This window comes from Cupressus sempervirens, chromosome 9 (assembly GCF_028749045.1).
Source record: "Cupressus sempervirens isolate cs-2001-9-10 chromosome 9, ASM2874904v1, whole genome shotgun sequence".
Classification (NCBI taxonomy): Eukaryota; Viridiplantae; Streptophyta; class Pinopsida; order Cupressales; family Cupressaceae; genus Cupressus; species Cupressus sempervirens.
In genome coordinates, this window is record NC_143126.1 from 720586358 (window position 1) to 720601265 (window position 14908).

At 35.2% G+C, this 14908-nt stretch overlaps 1 protein-coding gene across 1 annotated transcript; it reads left to right on the plus strand.

Annotated features, from left to right (window-relative positions):
• The first annotated feature begins 914 nt into the window (after positions 1–914).
• LOC149540747 (uncharacterized) lies at positions 915–4768 on the plus strand. Its single transcript, XM_089801835.1, has 2 exons — positions 915–3253; positions 4119–4768. The coding sequence occupies exons 1-2, from the start codon at positions 2318–2320 to the stop codon at positions 4332–4334; spliced, it is 1152 nt and encodes a 383-aa protein (XP_089657961.1). The 5' UTR covers positions 915–2317; the 3' UTR covers positions 4335–4768.
• Positions 4769–14908: the final 10140 nt, after the last annotated feature.

Here is a 14908-nt window from a genome sequence, read left to right on the forward strand (position 1 = left end):
TGCGTGTTTTCCCGTGATGTCCTGTCAAAAGTACGAAATTAAATGGCTTGCTAACATGTTGTGGTGTTTCATATATATTTTGAGAGTTTTTAAATTTTCTTGCCGATGCATTTCTCATCTGCCGGAATCCTCTTAAGCGCACAATCTACAATCCAATCCGTGCCATCTCGTGCGACCCTATGACGTCTACCGTTAAGCTTCCCAATTACTTTCATTCGTCATCCCATCATGTCACACACGACCTAGTCTTATCGTGCCACATCATGCAAATACGGTATATATCATTCTACCTATGCTGCATGCCATTTTTTGCATCTGAATAACTAGTTGTTAAAGTTAGTACATCATTATTAAAATTATTGCACCATTATCTATCTCTCTTTTAATCTTTTTAAATGCTCAACAATAAAACATATAAAACAAAATTGAAAATAATTTGAAAAATCCATTTAAAACAAAAATTAGAATATCAAATACTAAATGCTCCATCTATAAAAGATAAATCTAAGAAGAAACTTATTATCATCATGCCTACCTCAATAAAATATGAAAAATTATACAATCTTTTTATTATTATTTATTATGGTCCTTTTCTATTAATAATTAAAAATTATACAATCTTGCTTAAACCTTATCCAAACTATCAATTCTAGTTTTGTGATATGAATATCAGGATTTAACTGTGTGATTTTGAGTCAAACTCGATGACCCATATTTCATGAGTAGTGATTCAACATGAATCCATCTCTCATGAGAATAAATGGAACACTTATCTCCTACTTATCAATTCTAGTTTTGTTCGGCCACCTTTTCCCCATGTGAGACATTAAAACCGTCCTTTTGAGTCAGCTATACAGATCTAGAAGAATGTGTACAAATAACGATATTTTATCAAAAGAATAAATCTCAATAGAGCAAGAAGACAGGGCGAGAGTATTGCCTTTACAGTAATTTCCTAACCAAAACACGTTCATTTTGGTTCTCTGGCGGGCTTACAGAAGGAGATTTCAATTATAGTCTTGGTAAGGAAAATGCAAATTTCATGGCCTGCAATTTAAAAATTGATATACAAAGCATACATTTCCCTCAAAGATTGCTACCTAGGATTATTCAATTCGTGTCCCCACTTCATAGTTTATATCACATTCAGTCGGTCTTTCATTTAAATTACATTCATTGACTTTAAATCGCCAATTTGAAGTCTCAAGTTCGAATCTTGGAATATATAAACAGAAATCCCTTGAGCTACCGGGTGTGGGCGGTCCAAGGCTCGATTCATGGAACCAATCGACAGCCTCATGATTCATTCAAAGATTCAATCCTTTGAATGACTCGATTATGTTTGTTTCCTGTAACAGCCCGAGTTATACCAAACTGGCTTAGGGCTTCTCGTTTCTGTTCCATCGGTTGCTGAATTTCTATATGTAGGCCCGCGCGTAATATTTATAATGGGTCAAAATAAGGTTGCTCAAGCCCAACCTCCGCGAAAACGAAGCTGCGTCTAAAAGTTGGGGCTACCTTGGAAAATATGGTATTCTAGAAGAGCCCTTCTCTTCGAATTTAGGTAAGGATATAACCAGTTCCAGTATTTTCTGTTTTTCGTTAAAGCTCCGGGGTTACCAAGGGTTTGTTTTCCTTGAGGTTCTTGATATTTCAGGACCCTGACAGTTTGTGGATATCTTCTAGGATGCCTCTGTTCTGTAGATATTTTCAGCCGTTTCTGTTGTCTTTTAGCTTTTGTGTTTATTGAATAGATCCCCTTTTGTTTGAAGCACATCTTGATACGCTTTGTTTTTGCCGGCATATTCAGTTTATTGATTTTTTCAGTTTTAAACGAAGAGAAATATTAAATCTAGGTAAGCAGTTTGTTTCTGATGTAAATCTCAGGTTTAATTATCGGCGAATGGTATGTTCGATCGGATTACGCCTTAAATCTTTCCTTTTTGCTCACATATTTCGCGTACGGATCTTGTTCTCTGTAAATTTTTCATTTTTTTTGAGTAGCCTGAAAATTGGGAATACTATAGGTCAGTGTCTTGATTTTGCTTTCGTATTAGGACGAAAATGCCAGTTTTTAATCGGGAAACTTAAATATACACAATCACATTGTTTTGTAGTCTAGAACTGTGTTTGAGCTAGTGGGCCTAAAAACCGTATCTCCTGTTGGTAACCTTCTTAATTTTATAGGAGTTGTGGGAGTTCTTGTTGGAGTTTGTTTTGTTTTGCTGTATCTGAGAATTTAAAGAGTCCCGTGCTTTTTAATAGGATTTGTTGGAGTTCTAGTTGGATTTTGTAGTGGTCATCATAATTAGAATTCATGAAGTCAGTTGGATCTTTCAGAGGAGGGTCAAACCGCCCTTCGTCCAATGGAATTAATGGAATATATGAAGGGATACCCGAATTGAAAGAATGTTGTTACTATGACGTGCATCAAATTCAGATGATTGTGCACCAATTACTTGTTAGTTTAGCTGCTGCAAGTGTAGAGAAGGCCGCTGCTGATCCTTTCAAACAGCCCATTTCTTTTGTGGAGGATTTGAAGGTGGAAATGTTAGAGTACCTTCATCAGCAGGTGGAGATTTATGCAACTGGCAGTGGGAATCTGAGTACAAGTAGTAGGTTCCAGACCCCAGTTAAAGTTGTTGGGGATGCACTGCAAGGCTTCCTGAGATCTAAAAGAAGCCTGTTTAGGCGCGTTTCAAGCAAATTGATTTCTGGGGATGTGAATGATAAGAGAATTGAAGAATTTGTCCAAGAACTTGAAAGAACGGGGTCATGGCTTGAAGGGAAGAGAGAAGTTGTAGCGAAGAGTTTTCTTAAAAGGGCTGATAGAAGTAGAATGTTTCATTGTGATATGAGGTTTGATAAAAGCCAGGAGTTTGTGGAGCACAAATCTAAGTGCCCATTAAGGCCTATAATGTGTACCAATGAAGGATGTGTAGAAGTGCTGTCAGCTATTCATCACGATGAGCACGATGTCACATGCTCTTTCAAGTTATTGCCTTGCAAACAATCTTGTGGGTCAACTGTATTGAGGAAAGACATGGAGATCCACTGCTCCACAACGTGCCCAAATAAAGTGGTGCCATGCCCTTTCAATGAGGTTGGTTGTGATGCTGTGCTTCCACAAGGTTCTTTGGTGCAACACCACACTGATTTCATAGCTTCCCATCTTCTCTATGTGCTTCAATCACTGCACAAGCAGGAGAATACAGTTGGTATCCAGGCACAACGGATTCATCTGCTTGAGAAGGCATGTTAGACTTTCTCAAATTTTCTTCTCTTTATTTGATTATTTGCTAAACTATATGCTTTTCTTTTGTCTTCTCCTTTGAAATGACACACTAATACGCATTTTAAAAGTATGGTCACTTTTCCTTTTCTTCTGTCATTTTGAAGTACAGAGTTTGAATTTGTCTATCATCATGGCAATTGTTTCATCTAATAGACAAAGCAGATTCCATTTTGCATATGGTTTATGTTATACATAAAATTTAAATTTCAAGCATCACACTTCAATTGGAATCACACTGCATCGAATCAAATTCAAATGACCTTTTAATTTATGTACATGCTTTATTCTAAAGTTAGTTGTTCAAACTTCAAATATCACATATAGGTGGTAAGATCAATGTGAGAAAAGCTTTCCATCTATGGAAATATTAGTATTTCTACAGATGCAAGAATGTACTAGGCTTTTTACTTCATTCTTTCTTAGGCAAAAGAAGCATTGAACTCCCAAAAGAAAATCCAAATACATGTCTATATGATACTCTGGATGAGCAGGCTGTTAAAGGAAACTTGGGAAACGTTTTTTCTTGTTCTCAGTCTATTCCTCTATGGACGTGAATTCGGACAAATGCTAACTTATATAACCTTCAACTTATAGGTTTCTGACATTGGAAGGGTCTGATAAACATGTATATCTTTGTATTTCCTGCATACTGAATATAGAAGTTGATTTCATAAATTTGGTGAAACATAGCTTCAAGCTATGAATTTCTAGATGGTCATTGAACCACTCAAAGTATCTGTATAGCAGTAGCCTTTAATTGTACCAGGTCAGTACAAAATATTTGATACTTAGTAAGTCAATATCAAATTCTCTTTCTTTGCAGACCTTATCCTTAGCTCAGAGATCTGAAGCGGTTGATGTTGGTTCAATATCTTTGACTGTTAAAGAGCATGAATCAAGGATCAAGTCTCTGGAGCAAGATGTGAGTAAGTTGCGCCAAGAATATAAAGCTACTGATGTTTCTGTAGAAGTATTACAGCTGCGTCGAGAGATAAGAAATTTACAAAAGCAGGTTGAAGGCTTGAGTCATGGTTCTTGATATGCCCTTTTCTAATTGATGGTAAACAAATTTCAGAGATTTCACAATTAGAATCAATGTGTTATGTCAAGTTGTAACTAGAAATGACTGCTACCTCAATTGGTGATAGTTGAGTTCCTCTGATGCACATTATCTATAGTTAATTCTGGCCGTAGAGTGAGATATTTTGGCAAAAAGATTATCTCTGATTGATACTTTTTATACATTTGTTACATGACCACCTTCTATTAGGTAATTTAATGCAGCAACACTGGCGCTTTTCTGAATCATGATAATTGTATGAGTTATAATTTTGGATTGAGTATAGCATTGCTGAGAAGTCGAAGATTGTAATTATACATAACAAAGGACAATAATTTGACTATAATTGATGGTTATATGTATCCAAATGAGGATCACTGTTCTTATACATAACAAGGACTATAATTTGACTATGAGATGATTTTTATATACTGTGGTATCTTGAATAGGAGCTACAATTGCAGTCATGCTTATGTCACACGAGAACAATTAAGTGTGATTTATGCCACTTTATTAAGTGAAGTATTTTATTCTAGGCTTATGGATAGGTACCCATACTTTTGATGATGTAATGCATGATATAAAAATTTAGCATTCAGTCTTCACTCTTGTGCATAGTTCAGTAACTGATTTTTCACCATCAAGGAATTAGATGTGCTTACACACTGCTGCTAGTTCATTTCCACGTTTCCATGTGATCTCTTCCGTTGAAAATTTTTATTAGTAAATTACCCCTCATTGGTTACTCTTTAGCTTGGTTCTGATAAATTGGGTAACCCTCCCTCTAATTTATTCGCCACTTCCATGAAGTGCTGCATCTGTCAAATTCTTATGGGAAATGTAAATGATTTTAGCCACTGGGATATGCCACAGCCAGTGAGCTAGATGAATTTGCAGCTTTTAATCCAATTTGAACTCTTCTAATTAAGTCCTTTGGGATTTGAAACTGGGTCTCCATTCTGAAAGGCACTATGATATTACTACTTAAGATTAGTACCATATAATAACATGTTGTAGTAAAATGTATGCAGAAGGGAGGAATGCTTTCCAATTGTTCCCAACAAGGATACTGTAGATAAAGCAAAAAACTCAGGAGTTGTTTTATGTCTAATATTTTAAGCTTGGAAGGTATAGATTGAGCTATACAAGTGTGCAAATGATTCCAGAAATTTTTAGTGCGTGAAGAATATTGTAAATTATTCAAAACTTGATAGCAGTGGAAATGTTCCTCAATTATCGATAATTTACAAAAGGACCAAGAAGAAATGGATACGGGTGGAGGTAGGTCACATTATCCGTTGGAAAATTATTTGCTGATGCTAGTATTAATAACTTAAAGTTCCACCAAATTTAATTGATTCAGCAGAGGGATGATCCTCAAAGATGTGCATGATCTGGGAAAACTTCCAAAGATATGTCTTTCAAATGTAGGGCACATGCGTTATGTATTGCCATCTAAATTAAGAACACATCAAAATTAACTTTTGAATAATTACCATTGTGACCTGCAATGATGCATAAATTTCTGAAGACAATCTACTAATATGATGCATAATTACTGTTGATACCTGCAATTTATAAATGTATAATGGAGTTCATTGCCACCAAAATCAACTGATCCATCAAGGGGGTGATCCACAAGAACTTCCACAGATGGTCTTTCAAATGTAGTGCAGTGCACTGCCTTTAAAGGTACCACCATCTTAGTTAGGAACAGAAACAAATATTTTTGCATAATTACTGTGGTATTACCATCTTAGTGAGGAACAGAAACAAATATTTTTGCATAATTACTGTTGTGACTACCTGCAACGATGCATAAACCTTAAAAACATTCTACTAATGTGATGCAGAAGCCCCTGAATAATCCTGTTTAGTAGGGGCACTAGTTTTTGACTTTTTTTTGCAGACATAATTTTTATTGATTTTATTATGACTTACTATTTCTAAACCTGGATTGGATCTCTCTATACGTGTTACAGACATTATGTAATTGTAGGTTTTGAAGCTGTTATATATTAGTTATGTCTCTCACATTTCGTCGTTCTTGCTTCTTCACAACATAGATGTATTCACACTAGGTAATAGTGAGTGTCCTTAAATTACATCTTGAATGGATGTCTCTGAAAATACTTTCCTTGTAAGAATATTAATGTACCACTTCTGGATTCTCACCTTTGATAGGAGTCATAATATTTGTACCTAGATTTAGAGTCCACATGCAAGACTTATGCCCAACTACGGATAATTCATTAACAATCTTTAAAGTTGCATAGATGATTAAATTGAAAAGTAAACACAAGCATAATACAATAAAACTTTACATACCATTATTTGTCAATTAGGGAAACCTTGACCAAGGGAAAACTCCAATGGAGATGGTACCCACAAAATGATTCACTAGGGCCTGTTTGGTTACTGGAATACAATCAGAATAGGAATAGAAAATTAGAATTCATTTTTAATTCTCTGTTTGGTGCGCCAAATCAGAATTGGAAATAGGAATGCATATTCCCATTTTGAATTTTTCTTATTTGAAAATGTTTTCAGATCCGCTTCATTATAACTTCTTGTTGGAGCTCCCCAAAATGAAAAATCATGGCTATTTTCAAACTGATAATACTGGAAATATATATATATATATTCCTCAGATTCTACTCATAGAAGACTAGCGCACAATGGCCAACAAATCGCTCTGCAGTGTGATTCAATCACTCGATGTGGGGATTTGGATTCACTTGCTTTATTGTTTTTTGCTTCAGATTCTTTTTGCAAATGCCATGAATTTGCTAAAAATAAGCATGTGAGAAGATGAAACGCTCTATAAATTATGTTTTTTCTTTTTCATTTATAAAATTTGATGGGGTTTGAATCTTCAATCTTCAATTCAAGTTTGTGCAACCAAACAAGAGATAAATGAGATTGGGTTGTAAATTCCTATTCTCATTCCCCATTTCCATTTACATTCAAACTTTCTCTTCTAATTCTCAATTCCTATGCTTGCAACCAAATGGGCCCTAATAAAAAATATCTTGTGAAAGATATTGACCCTATTACAAGTCTATTATATCCATATAGTGTATATGTCATTGTTCAAAGACTAGGAGTTGTGATTACAACACAAAGTACAAGATGAGCTCACTGCCCAAACATGCATATACGACTGTACAAAACTATCAATAGAGATATTTACAAAAAAAATTATACGAAACTATTTATAGAAATAGATACAAAAACCTTGGATTGCTGCTGATATCTTCAATATCTAATCAGTCCTTGTAGTTCCTCTTCACAAAACAATTACATGACTTTTGTAATATGATTTTACATCAAATTTGCATCTATACCAATAAGATAAAGTGCACTTATAAACATTATATCATTACAATACAATGCCACACTTTGTTAAATAAAAAGATAAGTCCTTTATACCAAAAACTTTAATCCAATCGACCTTGTGTTGCCTTGCACATTACCAAATCTTGAAATTAGGTTTTGTCATGTGTGGGATAACATAAAGTTTATTTTTGTAAGAAAAAATAATCCCATAACCAAAATACCAATACACTATTGTTTACCATGTTCTATCCTATCAAACCTTTCTTTGGCAAATTACCCACAACTAATCGAAATCTTGACATTTCTTTATGTAGTCTTGCATACACTCTTTGGTGTCTATACTACTTTTCTCTAAGCCCACATAATTTCATGGGCTTCTAGTGAAGCTCGTCGAATAAAATAAGTTGCATGTAGCCTATATTCTTGTTTTATACATAGTCATTTTTCTAAGTATACCTTCATCAAACATAACCAAAACTTTGCCATATCAAAATGAATGATATGTTGTCATAAATGACAACCCTATCAACTATCCTTAGCCAAATTGCCAACAATCTCCTCTTTTAGCATTGATGCCGACATGTGGAAAATTTGGCTAAGTATCCAAACTCTTCAAAATTTCAAAAACTTGTAAGGCTATTTCAAAATTAAAAAATGTAGATCATTCAAGAATTTATGCCATCATTTATACATATATTGTGCTCCCATTTAGATTATACTCTAACTTATGACCCCCTCTTACAATACTATGCATATGTATAGTATACTTATAATTTTTCTTTACCCATCACCCCCCACCTTGGACATCAATGAAAAATGTGAGTCAAAAACTATGTACATGGTAAAATTTTGGTGCCTTCTTCTTCTTCCCTTACGCTGATTGATTTCCCAAAAGACTAATGGAATCATAATTTTTTTTCTTCAATTATTTGAATTCTTCATGCCATGAAGTCTTAATTGCTTCAGCAAAATTGATGACTCCACATAATCCATAGGCTACCAATCCAATTGCATTAAGGCCACTATAAGCAAACTTTTCATAAGATGACTTTGCTTCCAAAAGTGTGTCCAACTGCCTTTGTATCAAATCTAGTTTTGGTGAGTAGACTGAATCTTTTTAGTGCTCTCCTTATCATGTTCTAGCATTCTAAGCTCACCATTTGCCTTTCTGATATTTTGATCTAACTCAATGAATTTCATAGAGTTATTCTTTACTCCTTCAATCATCTTTTCAATCTTAGGCTCTTTGTCTATGAATCAATGTTCCACGGACTTTTGCCCAACTATGGATAACATCAACAATCTTTAAACTTGCAGGGATGATCAAATTGAAAAGTAAATATAAGCATAGCATAATAAAACTCATAACACCATTATTTGTTAACTATGGAAACCCCGACCAAGGGAAAACTCCAATAAGGATGCACCTACAAAATGATTCACTAATCAAAAGTATCTTGTGAAAGATATTGACCATAATAGGAGTTGATTACATCCATATAATGTATATGTTGTTGTTAGAGGACTAGGCCTTGTTAGAAGCTTCAAACATGTTAGGAGTCGTGATTACAATATAAAGTGCAAGATAAGCCCACTGCCCAAACGTGCATATACAACTATACAAAACTATCAATAGAGATGGATACAAAAATCTTTGATTGTTGTTGATATCTTCAATATCTGATTAGTCGTTGTAGTTCCTCTTCACAAAACAATTATGCAACTATTCTACTATGATTTTACATCATATTTGCATCTATATCAATCATACAAAGTGCACATATAAACATTATATCATTCAATACAATGCCACACTTTGTTACACGAAAAGATAAGTCCTTTATACCAAAAAGTTTAATTCAATCAACCTTGTGTTGCCTTGCACATTACCAAATCTTCAAATTAGGTTTTGTCATGAGTGGGTTAACATGTAGGATGTCATCCCAACCTTGTTAAGTAATTATTTTGCAAGATAAAATAATCGCTTAACCAAAATATCAATACTCTGTTGTTTACCATGTTCTTTCCTATCAAACCTGTCTTTGAAAAACTATCCATAACTCGTCCAAATCTTAACATTTATTTTCGCAGTCTTGCATACATGCTCTCTAGTGTTTGTACTACCTTCCTCTAAGCCCACATAATTTCACGAGCTTCCACTGAACCTTGTCAAACAAAATAAGTTGCATGTAGGCTATATATTCCTGCTTTATACTTAGCCAATTTTTGAAGTATATCTTCTTCTTCTTCCCTCAAGCTAATTGATTTCCCAAAAAACTGATGCAATCAAAAAAAAATTTCTTCAATTGTTTGAATTCTTCATCCCACGAAATCTTAAGTGTTTAAGAAAAATTGATTACTCCACATAATCCATAGGCTGCCAATTCAATTTCATGAAGGTCAGTATAAGAAAACTTCTCATTAGCTGATTTTTCTTCCAAAAGTGTGTCCAACTACCTTTGTATCAAATCTTACTTTGGTGTCAAATGATGTCTGAGTAGATTAAATCTTTTTAGTACTCTTTCCTTATCATGTTATGGCAGTCTAAGCTCATCATTTGTCTAGCCAATCTTTTGATCTCACTCAATGAATTTCATATAAGTATTCTTCACTCCTTCAATCATCTTTTCAATCTCATGCTCTTTTTCTTTGATAGCATTGGTGATTGCAAAGATTTTCTTATGTGCTAAGACACAACCAACATACAAGTTCTTTCCCTTTGAAACACATCTTCTCATCTCTTTAATGTAAGTATCCAATACCATCATGTTACTTTTCACGTTGTCACAAACTGTGTTGAAAAGTCTAGCATTATTATTTGCTTGCACTTTAATTTTCACCGCCTCTTTAAGAGTTGAGTAATAACAGCCAAATTCTTCTATTAACTTCTCTTCCTTTTTCTCAACATTTTTCTTAGTCAATTGTATGGAAAAGCTAAAGTGCTTTGTAGTTTCTCAATAGTCAACTCTAAGAATCTTTGTGCATTCTTTCTCATTTTACCTAATTTTTATGCTATCTTTCTAATAGGAAAAGCTGATAATTTAATGTACTTTTCAATATCCATATCCTCAACATTAGTAACATTTTCTGAAAAAATTGCAATCATTTTTTCAATGGATATTTTGAGCTCGAATCCTTACCAGTCTCCTTTGAAGGTGTCTTTAGAATTGTGATTTGTGTGTCTTTTCTGATTTCCATTGCTTTTTGTTCTAAATCTTTTGTCCTTTGTACTAGAGCTTGACTTTCTTCAACCTCAGTTTGAAACGACTGCTCATCCTCCTCTTTTTCATTCTTTTCCTCTTTTTTCTCCTCTTCTTTCCCCCCTTCCTTCTTTTCTTCCTTTTCTTCTTATTTCCTATCTTCTTTCTTTTCTTCTAACTTCTAGTCTACTTGTGCCTCTAGTCACACTAATGATACTAAAGAAATAATAACTATAATGTTCTTTTGCTAGTCTATTTTCCCTTGTCCTAGTAGACTAGAGCCTACACTCTCAAAACTAGGTGTCAATGCTAATGTACTTTGATAAGGCCTAGTTAGAACTAATCCTTTTGCTCAATTCATTGAATGCTTAGGTCTTGATGACTTGTTGTTTCCTTCTCTTCTTGGTATCCCTTACTATCTTTCTCTTCACCCTCATTGTTAAAGTAGTCTTCTACATTTACACTAACCAAATTCCCAACACTGAGATCTTATTGATCCTTGAAGGAATCCTTTGATGTGCCATGTGTAATTTGAATATCCTCAGTATAGATGCTCTAATCTTGTTGTGTAATAGTTTCTTCAACACGTAAGGTGGTGCCCTCATCTTTCATTTTCTCTACCTTGGATTGTGTGACCTTAGGTTCACCAAGCACTTGGTGCATTGTTTCTTTAGTCCCTTTGATGACGTCCTCATACAAACCTCCCATAATCTAAATAGGTCTTGTTTTCTTCCTTAGGTGAGACTCTAATTTCTTCAATATATCTTGTAACTGATCTTTATTATCTAATATACATATTTTCCTAACTATATTTCCCTTATCTTTTTCTTGTTTTCAATAGCTCTCTTCTTCCTTGCTTCCAATCTCTCATAAAGTTCTGTAGGAATATTTTCATGAATATGACTGATTTTTTGTTTAAAATCTATTATATATATGATAACTACATTTTCTAGCTGCAAATTTTGATTAGGATCATTTAGTTCATAATAATTGTTTAATCGTCCCAAATAACCATCTTAAATGATCATATTGTTTAATCTTCCAATCTCTAGTTTCGAACTCTTCCTCTCCTTTCCACTGCTTGGCTTTAGTTGATCTTGGGGCATAAATATATGCCCTCCCATCTAAGGTGTTTGAGTTGATGCATCCTTGATTTCTTCTTGTAAGAAAACTTGGCAACAAAGAATATAACCGTTTCCACATAACCCATAATAGATCTGAAATAAACACGGAATTAAAATCCACATGCAAAAGAATAGACAACATACCCACAAAATTGTGACACAAGATATACCCTGGGAAACCCTCATTGAGGGAGAAACCCAGCCTCCAAAAGCATCCATCACCATGTATTATTCAACAAAAAATACCATTGCCGTACAACCATGGAAGCCTTCATGGCCATAGCCACAACCGAGCAAACTATGTGAACAAGCATGAATCCACACATCCCATGCTATGCTTTCAACTTTCACAAATGCTCCCTTGGCTAACCTGTCAAGCCTTGTCCCGCTCGACTCTTGCCTTTTGTCTTCTCCTTGTCACACTCTCTCACACAACAACTACCCTTGTGGCTGCTTATATAGTAGCAAGTCCCACAAAACCACCAAGTGGTATTACATAAACCATGTGCTAAAACCATGTGCTACCTAACCCACTGACCCCACATTTAATATTGGGCATTTAATTCTTTTCCCCAATATTAAATAATTACATGAAATATTTTCACAATGTTACAATACAACTCATCAAGAATATTCCATGGGAATCTTTACATGTTGCACGTCCATCTAGGTACAACATTGCATAATAAAATAAAATAATAAAATATAAGAATATTATGCAATGTGTGCAACACCCATTATCTCAACAATCTCCCACTTGTTGTATACATTGCATAGGGTCAATCCGTAGCCACATAAATGAACAAGGGAACAATCCCTCCCAACACATCCACCATCATGGATCAAAAATACACCAAGTGCTCCATCTTGGTACCCGCAACAAAATCAAAGTATCCAGCATCTCGAACATGAATGATTTCACCTACTATTATGCCACTCCCACTGGACATACATAGAAGCCATCCAAAGAGAAAGCCACCCAACCTATCGCATTAGAAGATCATAAAATCTTGTACCAATTGAAATTCCAAGCACAAATAACCTGATCCAAAGGTAATCACATGTATCCGTAGTTGTCAAAATATCCATAGCTGAAATAGCACCCACAACAAGTGCCAAACACATCCAACTATCCATACCTCAAAGGTATAACAAGTGAATCTCATATCACCGACATATCCAATCTACAACTTGCAATCATAAGCCTCAAGAGCAATACCTGCCACATATATACCAAGAAGCTCCCACTGCAAAAGATAATGTCAAATCTATAACCAATCCACTCAACACATCTCAAAGAAGTGAATCCATGTAGTATCAAGGACATCCACAATACATAAACTAATATCCTGCAAGAACAACTCTCATAACAAGTCTCCAATAGTCTCTCAAATTCTCCACAACCAACAGAGGAAAGAGAAAGAAATAACCATGTCATCTCTCACATGACATACATGAGCACAAACTAGTGATCACAATCTCTAACCAATCTCAAATCCAATGTAGGAAAAACTAAACATCCAGGAAGATAACCAAGAGCAGAGAAACCATGCAAATCATAACCTGTATCATGTCCTTCTACACACACCTCTAGATGTAAACTGTGCAAGTTAGATCTCCTCCATAAAACCCCAACAAGAAGCCTCAACAACACCCAAACCATACCATATAACTCATCATGGATGTAAGCCTCTCACAAGAAGATCAAACTCAATAAACCATTCCTAAACCAAGGAATATGCCCAATATAAAACCATCTCCCAAACTCAACCAGCATAACAACATATGCACATAGAGATAACCAGTGCTAAACCATCTCTCAAATGAACCCTCCAGAACTAACTCATGTACCATAGCTCAAGATCCATATCCATGAAAGATAAGCATAAATATAATGCAACTGAGAGAAAATAATGGGCTATACCTCTCAAGTAGCAAACTGCGGAGTAGACCAAGAGTGGGGAATGAGAATGCTCATCAAGATACCCAAGTCTCCAACCAAGACTCATCTAAGAACAATCTCCTCTCAAGTCCATATCAGGTGACTGCCCCTCGGACTTCCTGCTGAAACCATCAACCGTCCCAACAAATACTTCTCTAATCCAAGAGAAATCAGCGTCACCACCGTCTCTAAGTATCCATGAGCACCTGTAACCAATCAATCCATGCCAACTCCAAATGCAACATAGCAATATCATGAAGTATCTAGCTTATGATCAGTGTACTCAATACCAAGAAACTAAACCAAGATCAATGTCAAAGTTCCAACCATGGCCTCAGGAACATAAACATGACAACATGATCTTACCATCTCAACCAAAGAGATAACATGCTCCATATGAACATACTATAACATGTCACAACTCTAAACGCGTATCAAGAGTATACCATGACATAATAACGAAACCATCCTCATACCAAGGATAACATGCCAAATAAAAGCATAAACCACACCTTTGCCAAGAACCCTGTGAGTCCTCAAGATGCAACCATCTCCACACACCATGAAGAAAACCATCTCCACATACTAGGAAGAACCATCTCCATACACCATGAAGATAACAAGTGCACCATGCAAATGTCAAAGACGCTTCTGCAGCAACAGGATCTAAGACAAACCTCCAACATCTGCAAACACTCAATAAATATATCAATGCCAACAACTCCCACTCAACTGTGGTACCAAGTCACCTATGGCATCATAAAATCCATCCTCTCCAAACCAAGAAGATATAAACCAAACCAGGAACTAATCCTGCACTGTCACCCCATCACTATCACAAGCTCCCACTAAACCATGTATCCAAGCTATCCATGACATCATGATGAACAAACCATCCTCTAACCATGAGAATCAACCAAGGCATCAAACCATCAAAGAACTCAAAGT

Bases quoted from the DNA above. Each gene is read 5' to 3' on its own strand.
- LOC149540747 (XM_089801835.1), top strand. From the start codon at position 2,318: ATGAAGTCAGTTGGATCTTTCAGAGGAGGGTCAAACCGCCCTTCGTCC. The intron at 3,254-4,118 runs GCATGTTAGACT...CTTTCTTTGCAG, and splicing joins GGATTCATCTGCTTGAGAAG to ACCTTATCCTTAGCTCAGAG.